The 12,873-nt window shown below is 40.4% G+C and overlaps 2 protein-coding genes across 16 annotated transcripts in view; one reads left to right on the forward strand and one right to left on the reverse strand.

The window, feature by feature from the left end:
- Positions 1 to 5,287, forward strand: part of wtrw (water witch) — a 58,483-nt gene extending 53,196 nt beyond the window's left edge. For all 14 annotated transcript variants that reach the window (XM_067759221.1, XM_067759220.1, XM_067759217.1 and 11 more), the window contains one exon: positions 1,735 to 5,287. In XM_067759221.1, the coding sequence (XP_067615322.1) occupies positions 1,735 to 4,567 (2,833 nt within the window). In that variant the 3' untranslated portion in view covers positions 4,568 to 5,287. The remainder of the gene's footprint in view (positions 1 to 1,734) is intronic.
- Positions 1 to 12,873, reverse strand: part of mRpS9 (mitochondrial ribosomal protein S9) — a 137,584-nt gene that overhangs the window by 121,684 nt on the left and 3,027 nt on the right. The window lies entirely within an intron of this gene.

Consider the following 12,873-nt stretch of genomic DNA (forward strand, 5'->3'; position numbering starts at 1 on the left):
GCAGGAATACTGTTCGTGGTGTTATATATATAAATAAATTAGCGGTATCCAACAGATGATGTTCTGGGTCACCCTGGTCCACATTTTGGTCGATATCTGGAAAACGCCTTCACATATACAACTACCACCACTCCCTTTTAAAAGCCTCATTAATACCTTTAATTTGATACCCATATCGTACAAACACATTCTAGAGTCACCCCTGGTCCACCTTTATGGCGATATCTCGAAAAGGCGTCCACCTATAGCACTATACCACGCCCTTTCAAAATACTCATTAACACCTTTCATTTGATATCCATATTATACAAACATATTCTATGTTGTTGTAGTTAGACGTATCGGTAAAGTTTCCTCAATATTTCAAGCTCAAAATACAGGAAAAAAGCAAGTATCATATACACATAAGCTATGTATGTATATATGTACAAATTTACATGCATTTTTTTGCTTTGTTTTCATGTTTTTTTTTAAGTGTTATTTCCGTGAAATGTGCTTTATTTGCTTTACAATAAAATATGAATGGTTTTGTACAAATATAATGTGTAGCTATTGTTTTCTTGGGAAAAAATCAACCAACTTCTACCACTATTTTAATTTTTCGTCTACCAACATTCTCATTTTAAAGGTCCGTGCACTGGGCTGAGTGGATAAAGGCATCTGCCTTTACACTAGTATAACGTATGAATGTTGGAGATTTCGAGTTCAATAGTCAGCTCCCGGGAAGTAACCATTGCCGTTTGTAAACTTTGTAATTTTTCTCTAATATCAATAACGAAAATGATTATAGCGATTTTAAAAACGCCTTGATTTTTTGGAGCGATCGCTTTAATTTGCTTTTATTTTTTTTCATGCAAAAAGAATAACATAAATGAAGAATACCAAGATCAGAATGATCCATGGTTCATAGTCCGCAGGTGCAGCAGGATCCTTTAAGGGTTCCAATTAACAAAAAAAAATAAATAAATAAAACACTGACGCTCAGTATTGTTTAGAGATTGCATGGTTACTTTACTCTTACCGATATCAGAGGAAATTGCAGAATTTAGGATTTAGCTAAAATTCAAGTTGAAAGAAAAATGATAATTTCTATTTTTAGTGAAAAATGCAAAACGACTTCTTGAAGCCCTACTTTCCATGTTCTCCATTATAAAAATGATTATGACGCGACTGACGTTATAGCATCTGGCTCTTTTAATGTATTTACATGAGCGCTATAACTTGATCAAGGCTAAATACCCTTAGGATTGTTAGGTGCGTGAAGTTGACACTGACACTGGTTTGAAGACTATAGAGTTCTGATGCTGAGGCATATATTCTCCTACTGCTCGTTTACATTATTAAGTTGAAGATTTGTCTAACACAGAGTATGCTTGAGAGACGCGTGATTGCAGGTGAATTGTTTGTTTCATAAGCACATTCTTGATGACAGACTTTTCTGACGATACTGTACACAGCTTCTTCGCTGCATACAGAGACACGTGCATGCCTGGGCTCCCACAAGCTGGTGGCCTGAGTTTGATCTTGACATTATCGATTTGGTCCCGGTTTTTTTTTTTATCAACAGACCTTCAGATTTCTTTCTATTTGTGTTGATACGCTTTTATTATACTCTAACATTTTCACTAACATTATTCATCTCTTCTTTACTGATTTAATGATTTCACTGTCTTAGCGAAATGCTTTGATTTATTTTCTTAATTTTCGTTTTCTTTCTACCCTTCTTTACTTCAGGTTCAAATCGATACCGCCAAATTTAATGGTACGATGGCGCAACAATAATACTGACGCAATGATTGAGGCACAATATCCGACACCAGGTGAATTCGAGTATATGGAATGCGGACCCTCACCGCCAGCTGAAAGTGCGCCAAGCATGTATGACAGCTTTGAGGAGCCCACAAGTGAACTGAGCGTACAAATATGTAACGACACATTACGCATTAGTTTAATCGATCAAATGAAGAGCGCCGCTGGACGTGTACGTTTCCTAGAAGATATCGAACAAGGCAATGTGATAGCAGAAAATACAAAAACACATTTTGAATCGGCATCGAAAATTGAAAAGAATTTGAGTTACTTGTGGGCGGCCTTCTTGAAACGTTGGGATTTAATACAAAGTTTTCTCGATATTGGCGCCGAATTGAATTTCTGTGATCAGAATGGCATATCAGCGTTGCATTTGGGTGCATTTAGTGGTTGCCTATCAACGTTAAGCATTCTAGTCGGCAAGTGCATGAATGTTAACTTGCAACCAAAATGCTATACCCCATTACATTGTGCGGCTTTCGGAAATTCAGCTGAAGCAGCAAAATTTCTTATCAATAATGGTGCACTCATCACAATCGCCACCAATAAACCTAACTGCGAAGAGAGTCTATTACAGTGTGCAGTGCGCGCCAATGCATTAGAATGTGTGCAACTATTTATTACAGAGGGCGCTGATGTCAACTCATTAAAACCAAATGGCACTAATGCAATACATCTGGCCGCAGATTTGGGTAATGCACAATGTTTGGAAGCGCTGCTGAATGCACCTGGTGCTGATGCTAATGTGCGCATATGTATCAGAGAAAAGGAGTCAACAGCGTTGCATTTGGCAGCCGATGAGGGTAATGTGGAATGTGTCGATTTGTTGTTAGCCAAAGGTGCAGATGCAAAATTGAAGAATCATCGTGGTTTTACCGCTTTACATTTGGCAGCGCGCACTTCGAGTTTGGAGTGTGTTGAATCGCTGTTGCGCAATGGTAATGCAGATCCCAATGCTGAAGATTTCGATCATCGTACACCTTTGCATGCAGCGGTGGGCAAATCGGAGAATGCATTCGATATACTCGAAACTTTAATACAATGGGGCGCTAATGTTAATCATAAAGATATTTATGGATTTACAGCGCTACATTTGGCTGCGCTCGACGGTTTGGCGCAATGCGTTGAAATGTTAATATTTCATGGCGCCGATGTGACTACCAAATCGAAAAAGGGCACTTCAGCGCTCAATGTAATCACACGCAAGACACCAGCTTCGGTAGCGATGATACGACAAAAATTAGATGCCGCTATCACTTTGCATCACTCCCAAGATCCCGTGAATCGTGAGGTGGAGTTAGAATTGGATTTTCGTCAGCTTCTGCAGCATTGTCATCCGCGTGAAATTAGTTACTTGAATACGTTCGTGGATGAGGGACAAAAAGAAATACTCGAGCATCCTTTGTGCTCGTCTTTTCTTTATATCAAATGGGGAAAAATACGTAAATATTATATAGGGCGTTTGATCTTCTGTTTCACTTTTGTGCTCTTTCTTACACTCTATGTGCTAACGGCACTGGCGCATAATTGCTATAATGGCAGCAAAGATGATAATACAACAATACAGGCGCAAGAGTTATGCCAAAAACAATCCATACTTGGTGATATGTTACGTAATAATCCTTTCGTTATGGAAATGCAATGGTGGGTTTTGGTAGCAATCACAATTGTCGAAATATTTCGCAAATGTTATGGCATAACGGGCTATTCAACGTTTCGTCATTATGTAACGCAAGTAGAAAATATTATGGAATGGTTTGTGATTACGAGTGTGTTCGTCATCTCTTACATATACACGAAGCAGACATATACTTTTCAGAATCATATTGGCGCATTTGCAGTGCTCTTGGGTTGGACAAATTTAATGTTGATGATTGGTCAACTGCCAGTATTCGATGTTTATGTTGCCATGTATACGCGCGTACAGGGTGAATTTGCTAAACTTTTCATGGCCTACTCGTGCATGTTAATCGGTTTCACGATCAGTTTTTGTGTTATATTTCCATCGTCATCGTCGTTTGCTAATCCTTTCATGGGCTTTATTACGGTGTTGGTTATGATGATTGGCGAACAAGATCTATCATTATTGATAAATGATCCAGATGGTAAAGATCCACCATTTCTACTAGAAGTGAGCGCCCAAATTACATTCGTGTTGTTTTTACTGTTCGTCACTATCATTTTAATGAATCTATTGGTGGGTATAGCCGTACACGATATACAAGGCTTGAAAAAGACTGCTGGTCTCTCCAAATTGGTACGTCAAACTAAGCTGATATCTTACATTGAGTCAGCGCTCTTCAACGGTTATCTACCACCATGGTTACGCAATTTACTACATTACACCGCACTCGTCTCACCGCAGGCCTATCGCGTCGTGCTATGCGTTAAACCGTTAAATCCGAGCGAAAAACGTTTACCACGCGAAATTTTGATGAAAGCTTATGAGGTGGGTAAAATGCGTAAACATTTTGGTCATACAATTTCGGCGAAGGGCACAGCAGCCACATATTTACAGTATAAAAATAAATACAACGATAATCAAACGCAAAGTTATGCAACAGATGATTTAGAGGCATCGCAATTTACAACACTAACAACAAAAATCGATGACAATGCCGAACGCATTGAGTTTCTTACTCAGGAAATTCAGGAGTTAAAGCAGGCATTGATAACGCAACAACAACAAGCGAGCAAAGTAATTGATAAACTATTGATTGTGATTTCAAATCAACAAAAGAATAATTTAAGAAAATGAGTGAGTTACATACATACGTACACGGTAAAAAATTTTAAGTTTGTTTTTAAACCTAGCAAATTTTTCTGCTGATTTTAAGCTTTTTTATACTACTTTTCCTCCCTTTTAAAACTACTAAATAGTTTTATGCAAGACACTTTGAAAATATAATTTCCATGAAAAGTTTAAAATTAAAACCAAAAACTTTTACACGTACAGCGTTTTTAAACTTTCTTGGTCTATATTATAAACAATGAGAGGATAAGCCCAATTTTTAATATATTTGGGTTTAAATTTTAGTCCAGAAGTTTGAAAAGTGGAAATTTTCAGGACTAAAATTTAAACCAAAATGTTTCAATTCCATACGAGTTATACGAGCTCGTGTCTTTTTAAGCTTTGCAAGGTCTGCATTTAAACCTAAGAAATTTTTGGTCATATATGTAAACCAAAATTTTTTTAAATAATTTGGTTTAATAAATTGTAAACCAAAAAGTTTAAAATTTAAACCTTAATTTTCAACCGTGTCGTAGAATATAATAAGCGTTGTTGTCATACTGTATTTAAAATAATAAGAGTATTATTTATGTTTATAAATATATGCTTTGTTTTTGTAGTTGCATATACCTAGAGTATTATTTACTTTAATGATAAATATGTATGTATATATATACAGATAAATATTAGACGATATGTGATCCTTGACGGAATAAAAAATGTGCATGCATTTGTATTGGTAAATAATCGATTTATTTTTGAGCAGCGATTTTTTAGCAAGTCCCACACAAAAGCTAACAGAGTACAATAAAGAGATGAGACAAGCGAAAAGGAAATATTTTAGGAACGGTACCTACACGAGTACAGAGGAAGAGGGATAAGAGCCCTTCTGGAAGCGTATTTTCCCGATGCAACCCCGCCATAATCGTTTGAACGGTTAAGCGCCAATCAATTTAAGTAATTCCCGCAAGTATCGGTATCAGTGTTGTGAGACCAACCCCATCGACCTGTGTCAGATGTGTAGTGTAATCCTTTGAAAATACAAATCTCCATGGCATCTATGCAACCAGGGCCCAGGTTATTCCACACTTTGCCAGGATCATGATAGATAGCTTGGCGCTGTCCTACATGCCCACGGTGTGCTGGAGACCGAAAGTGATATTTATACCAAAAAAGGGAAAACTGGACTACACACAAGCGAAGTCCTTCATACTAATAAGTCTAACCTCCTTTGTCTTGAAAGCAATGGAATAGATAATAGGATAATAGGCCACGATATCCCGAGGGAACTTTAAGTAGAAGAAACAGTGCTCTGCTCTCGAAGGTGCATTCGACAACACGTATCACGAAAGCGTAAATATAGCACTGCAGAGAAGAGAAATTCAAATGCATCTGCAAAGATGGTTAGACACCCTACTTCGCATGAGAATCGCTGAAGCCCAGGTGGGGAACAGCGCAATTTAGGTCAATACCACGAGGGAGTGACCCCAAGAAGAAGTTCTGTCACTGCTTGTGGTGTATGAACTCTTGCAAAGTCAATCAAACAATGGCATCAGATGCCAGGGTCACGCGGGTGATACAACACAGAGAACATTAAACATAACAAAGAGATGATGCGGTGTATGGGGGCTTTACATAAACGCATCAAAGATGGCCATCATCCCTTTTACCATAAGGAGGGTCCTAAAAGCCCCCAGAACAATAACAGTAAATGGCGTAGCACTAGAATATGGAACCTAAGTAAAATACTTGCAGTCACCTTTGACACCAAGCTTCTATGGAATTAACACTTTGACTTCATGACAACTAGGTCCATCATAGCATGCAAGCGTCTAACAGGCAAATCATAGGGCTGCATCCCTCATGTGCTGAGATTAATGTATACCATGATAGTAAACCCCATGATGTCCTATGGCTGGTTAGCCTGGTCATCGAGAACAACTCGAGCGACAACGAGTCAAGCGCTGACAAAACTCCAACGCCTGGCGTGTGCATCACGGGGGCTATACGCACATGTCCCACAACAGCGCTTGAGACTACATATGGCAATAGAGCAGTCAGCCAAGCGAACTCTACTGCATATTGAAAAGGAGGCTCGGGCAAAAGAAAGGTTATCTCACCCCGGAACATGAAGGTTCTAAGAGTTAGTGGGTTTGAATATACCCGCGGTAGGTATGCATGTCGTAAGAGGCGACTAAAATACCAGATTCAAGGGGTTGCGTAGCGCAACCCTTTCAGGATACCAGCGCAATATATAGCTTCTCCAAACCCAATTGTCAACCTCACCCATCCGTGGTGAATGCTGTTTCATTAACAGCCGAGGCTCTGGCGTCCCCGAACTTCTCATGGATCTAGGGGGTGGGAGATGGCCCAAAAGGTCGCATGTGGTCATACCAAATCGTTCCCGCGGTGGTCGAGCTAGTACTTTAATGGTGCTTCTTACCGGAACGTACCGGATCTGTATCCGGCAAAAGACCATCAACAACGATAACACTCCCCAAGGCCTTCGGAGAGTGTCCTTATCGCTACAACAACAACATCAAGGATCTAAAGGAGAAGATCCCAATCTCTCAAATCCTGAGGGATGATATGCTCAAGCAGGTAGCCTTTCATATTAGATGTAATCGCGGATTTAGCAGATTTAACGCGTTTAAAAGTCCGAATTAATTATTAAAGGCAAAACGATTTAAAACGGAATAGTTACGAACGGTTTATTCTGGTGTAGTTTGTCCGGCTGACGACCAACGATCCAATCCAAATTAAATTCGTACAAGCTATTAGCAGTAGAAAAAATATGACAGTACATTGACACGAAATTCAAATAAAGGAAATTATATGCTAAGTTCTTATGATCTATAAAATATTTCAAAGTATAAGTACATATGGCAAAGTATCTCATCAACAACATTCCCACCCCCGTGAATCAACTGGATTCACTAATTACAAGAAACGTCCAGAACGGCCAACTTAGACACAGCTCGCCGTTTAACTCCTGTATTCGTTCGTACGTCGACTTGTCGTATCTCACCATCGTGGCCAGGATATACTTCCTCCACTACACCACGACACCATTCCCTTCGTGGCACGTTCGGATCACATAGAAATACCAGATCACCTTTTTTGAGAGGATTCGTCCGCTGGCACCACTTTACGCGACGTGTCAATGTGGGAAGATACTCGGATATCCAGCGCTTCCAGAAATGGTCGCGGAGTTGACGAGCAATACGCCATTGTTGACGCATTGAGAAGGTATCAGTTGAAACTCCGGATGCACATGGTGTCTGTGCGGTATTAGCCGATCCCAATAAGAAATCGTTTGGCGTTAACGGCTGCTCCTGTTGTTGTTGTTGTTGTTGTAGCGATTAGGTTACTCCCCGAAGGCTTTGGGAGTGTTATCGATGTGATGGTCCTTTGTCGGATACAGATCCGATACGCTCCGGTAACAGCACCATTAAGGTGCTGGCCCGACCATCTCGGGAACGATTTATATGGCCACACTAAACTTTCAGGCCATCCCTCCCTCCCCACCCCCAAGTTCCATGAGGAGCTTCCCCTCCCGTTAGAGGAAATTGATGACAATTTGTGATTGGTCGCACCTATTGGATGGGGCGAAGCACTGCTACAACAACAACAAGCTCAACATAAAAGAGCATAACGAAGTGCTGAAGTTTTTGTTAAATTGTCATAAACCAGGACACCTTAGCAACAAATGACTGATCTAGCCCTGCCTCCACGGGGGTTAAGGGAACAATCTCCTAAGCACTATGACGAGATCCCGCACCTGCATCCAGACAAGTATATGCAGGCCCTAAGCCAAATCCACACAGAATCGGTAAACGCTTTTGCCAGGAAGAGCCCAGTGAACCCTGTTATTAATATGCAATATCCTACTCTTGAAGAAGAAGAAAGCACACTACCAAGGGAGCCATGAGTCACCCTGGCCCAACTTCGTTCTGGATACAGTAACAGGTTAAATACTTACTTGTCCAGAATCAACAAACGAAATACGTAATGTATGTCATGAAATCTTGATCCCCCTTAGTTCTTTAAATTGGCGTCAGTCAAAGCGAAGCATAATGTTGGAGCGACAGGCAACCCTGCTCACCAGTTCACCTATACATGCATAAATGATACCTTAATATATGAACTGTCAAATAGAACTTGTTGGCAGATGTTTTAGTGACTTTTGGCGGCGCACGTGTTTGAGCAGATCTCGACTTTTCTATTATTTTCTTACGTGTATTATACTTTCTATTAATAAAGGTGTTATATGAATTCAACAAAACATATTAAATGGCGACGAGGATGGGATTATAAATACATACATCGTCACACTAAGAAAATAAAGCTGAAATCATGGATGAATCAATGAAGGTATTTTTCCAACAAATGCAACAGCAGCGGGAAAAAGACAGCGCCGACATGCGAGAGCTGGTAAAGCAACTCCTCCAGGTCAAACAGCAATCAGGTAACACAAAGCACTCTGAAAATTCTCAAGAATTTCTCATAGAGTTATTGGCAACCAATATCCGAGAGTTTTCGTACAGCGTCGAAGATAACCTCACTTTCGACCTGTGGTATGCACGATACGAAGATTTGTTTGATGTTGACGCAGCAAATCTCGACGATGCGGCCAAAGTCCGTTTACTCTTGCGTAAACTCAGTATCACAGAACATACAAAGTATGTAAACTTCATTTTGCCAAAACATCCACGAGACCACAGTTTCAAAGAAACGGTGGAGAAGCTTACAAAATTGTTCGGGTCACAAAAGTCTATTTTTAACACGCGCGTTCACTGCCTGCAGATAAGCAAAGACACAACCGCAGATTTTATAACATACGCGGGCACGGTAAATAAAGAATGTGAGAAATTTCAACTTAATAAGCTAACACTGGATCAATTCAAGTGTTTGATTTTCATCATGGGGTTGAAGTCTCCAACCGATTTTGAGGTTAGAACCAAATTGCTTGCAAAACTAGACAGTGGCGAAGAAACAATTACACTTGACAAATTAACAGCAGAGTGTAAGCGTTTAGTAAATCTTAAAACAGATACAGCCTTAATTGAAAACAAAAATGAGGCACGCACTGTCAATAAGATACATGCTAAAAACGATAACAACAAAATTCCAAAAACATCGTGTTGGTACTGCGGCGGGATCATTACGCGTCAGATTGTCAATTTAGGACGCACAAATGCAAACAATGCAAACGCGAAGGGCACAAAGAAGGCTATTGCAGCGCGGGCAAAATTCACAAAAATCAAAAACAAAAACCCGCGAACGCAAAACGCACGGACAAGACAACGAAAAGGAACAACAGAAGCCAAGGTGAAGGAAAGTCAATTAATAGTATATTTGTCACTAACAAAATCAGCGTAGCAAACTGCAAATACATTCGCGTGCAAATCAATGGGATTCCAACGGATCTTCAATTCGACACAGCTTCAGATATAACGATCATATCGGAAGACACTTTCCGTCGACTTAAAGTGAGCAATACAATGGCAGTCAACAACACAGCCCGCAGTGCAACAGGTAAACTTCCACTATCAGCACAATTCGAGTGCACGGTTAAATTCAAGGATAAGCAAGCCTCAACAACCTGCTATGTTTCACCTATCGAAAATATCAACGTCATGGGATTAGATTGGATCGCAGCATTAGAACTCGATGACGAACCAATCAACGCGATCTGCAACAAAATCAACAAAGGAACACGCGATAATCAGGGAAGTACAAACATCTCAATCAATAAAAGCATTTTACTCCTGAAACAGTAATTTCCAGGTGTTTTTAGTGAAGAGCTCGGTCTTTGCACCAAAGCAAAAGCGCATCTCACGGTCAAACCAAATCAGCAGCCAATATTTCGCCAAAAGCGGCCCGTTGCCTATGCCATTCAAGGACTTGTAGAAGCAGAGCTACAACGCCTTCAAGAGATAAACGTAATTACACCAGTAAATATTTCAGACTGGACAGCTCCAATCGTGGTGATAAAAAAAGCAACTGGTGGCGTGCGAATATGCGGCGACGTCTCAACCGGCTTGAACAATGCTTTGGAAATGCACCAGTACCCGTTGCCTATACCCGAAGACCTATTCGCACGGATGGCTAAGGCTAAGTTTTTCAGCCACATCGACCTCTCAGACGCCTTTCTGCAAGTTGAGGTAGATGACGAGTCGAAGCACCTTCTTACCATAAACACACACCTGGGTCTTTTCCGGCACAACCGAATGGTTTTCGGCGTCAAATCATTCCCAACCATATTCCAGCAGATTATGGATAAAATGTTGTGTGGGCTTACGGGAGTAGCGGCATACATAGACGACATATTCATAACAGGCAAAAGCCGAGAAGAGCATGACGATAATTTACAATCGGTATTAAAGCGCATTCACGAGTTCGGTTTCAAATTAAAGTTTGAAAAATGTACGTTTTATTCGAAAACAATTAAATATTTGGGCTTTATTGTAAACGAAGAAGGCATTAAGCCATATCGGGCACGCATAGCCGCATTAACACAAATGCCCGAACCAAAAGATATTGCCGAACTACGCTCATTTCTGGGAGCAATCAATTTTTATGGTAAGTTCATCCCCAATTTACGCACCTACAGAGGACCACTGGATGAATTACTAAAATCGACCGTCAAATGGCACTGGTCTCAAAAGCAAAGCCACAGTTTTAAGCAACTTAAGAACATTCTCACTTCAGATTTAGGGCTGACGCATTTTGATCCAAAGCTCGATATTGTGGTTGCGGCAGACGCGTCAAACTACGGCCTCGAGGCATGCATCCTGCACGAGTACCCGGACGGCTCTATGAAAGCAATATGTCATGCGTCGCTGTCGCTCACAGCGGCTGAAAAAGGTTACAGCCAAATCGAGAAAGAGGGACTGGCCATCGTTTTCGCGCTCACAAAATTTCACAAAATGATTTTTGGCCGTAAATTCAAGCTGCAAAGGACCACAAACCATTACTTGCGATTTTCGGTAACAAGAAAGGCATCGCAGTACACCAAGCAAACCGATTACAGCGTTGGGCTATAAAATTATTAGCTTATGATTTCGACATAAGCTATGTATCAACCAACAATTTTGGTCACGCAGATCACGCCTAATAGACAAAAACGTAAATCCGGCAGAAGATTACGTCATAGCCTCTATTAAATTCGAAACTGAAGTTTTACAAATACTTACAGATTCAATCGCCAGATTACCCGTCACACACAAAATGGTTAAACATGAGTCTCAAAAGGATATATCGCTACGAACCATTATGCAGTATGTAAACGACGGGGGGCCAAATAACATAGAATACTCCATGGAAGCAAGAAAATTTTTAAATCGTAAAAATGACCTCCACATAGTTGACGGATGTCTCATGTTTGGACATCGCATCGTGATACCGGCAATGCTGCGCAAGAGGGTTTTAAAGCAATTACACAGAGGACACCCCGGCGTCGAACGAACAAAATCAATAGCACGGAGTTTTGTTTACTGGCCTAATATCGATTCTGATATCGAATCGCTTGTACGAAATTGCCAGGGATGTGCGTCAGCAGCAAAGCTACCCACTAAGACAAATCTTCAACCATGGCCTACTCCAGCGGAACCGTGGGCAAGACTACACATTGATTACGCTGGCCCATTGGACAACACATATTACCTTATTATTGTTGACGCGTATTCAAAGTGGCCCGAGATAATAGCAACAACAAACATTTCGAGTACCAAAACCATTGAAATGTTAATGGAAGTTTTTGGTAGATTCGGCATACCGGAATGCATCGTGTCCGACAACGGAACTCAATTTGTAAGTGCGCAATTCCAGAAATTTTTGTCAGAAAATGGCATTCAACAATTGCGATCCAGCCCATACTATCCAATGTCAAATGGTCAAGCTGAAAGATTTGTGGATACCTTTAAAAGAGCATTAAAGAAACATAAAGGAGAGGGTACCACAGTCCAAAACTTACAATCATTTTTACAATGCTTTCGGTCAACACTAAATAAAAACACACCTAAACATACATCACCAGCAGAAGGGTTATTCGGGCGAAATATACGAATACCACTAAATTTAATATTACCAAGCACACCCAAACCAACCCAAGCGGATGACTGGCCAAAACAAAACATGCAAAAACAATTTAACAAAAAACATGGTGCAAAGTACTCAGCGTTTGAACCACAGCAAACAGTTTACGTATATGTACACTCCTACAACAAATTCGTCTGGAAACCGGCTGAAATCATTGAACGAGTAGGAGCGGTTATGTACAATTTAAAACTGGAAAACGGCAAAGTAATTCGTGCACATACCAACCAAAT

Source organism: Eurosta solidaginis, chromosome 1 (genome assembly GCF_040869045.1).
Source record: "Eurosta solidaginis isolate ZX-2024a chromosome 1, ASM4086904v1, whole genome shotgun sequence".
Taxonomy (NCBI): domain Eukaryota; kingdom Metazoa; phylum Arthropoda; class Insecta; order Diptera; family Tephritidae; genus Eurosta; species Eurosta solidaginis.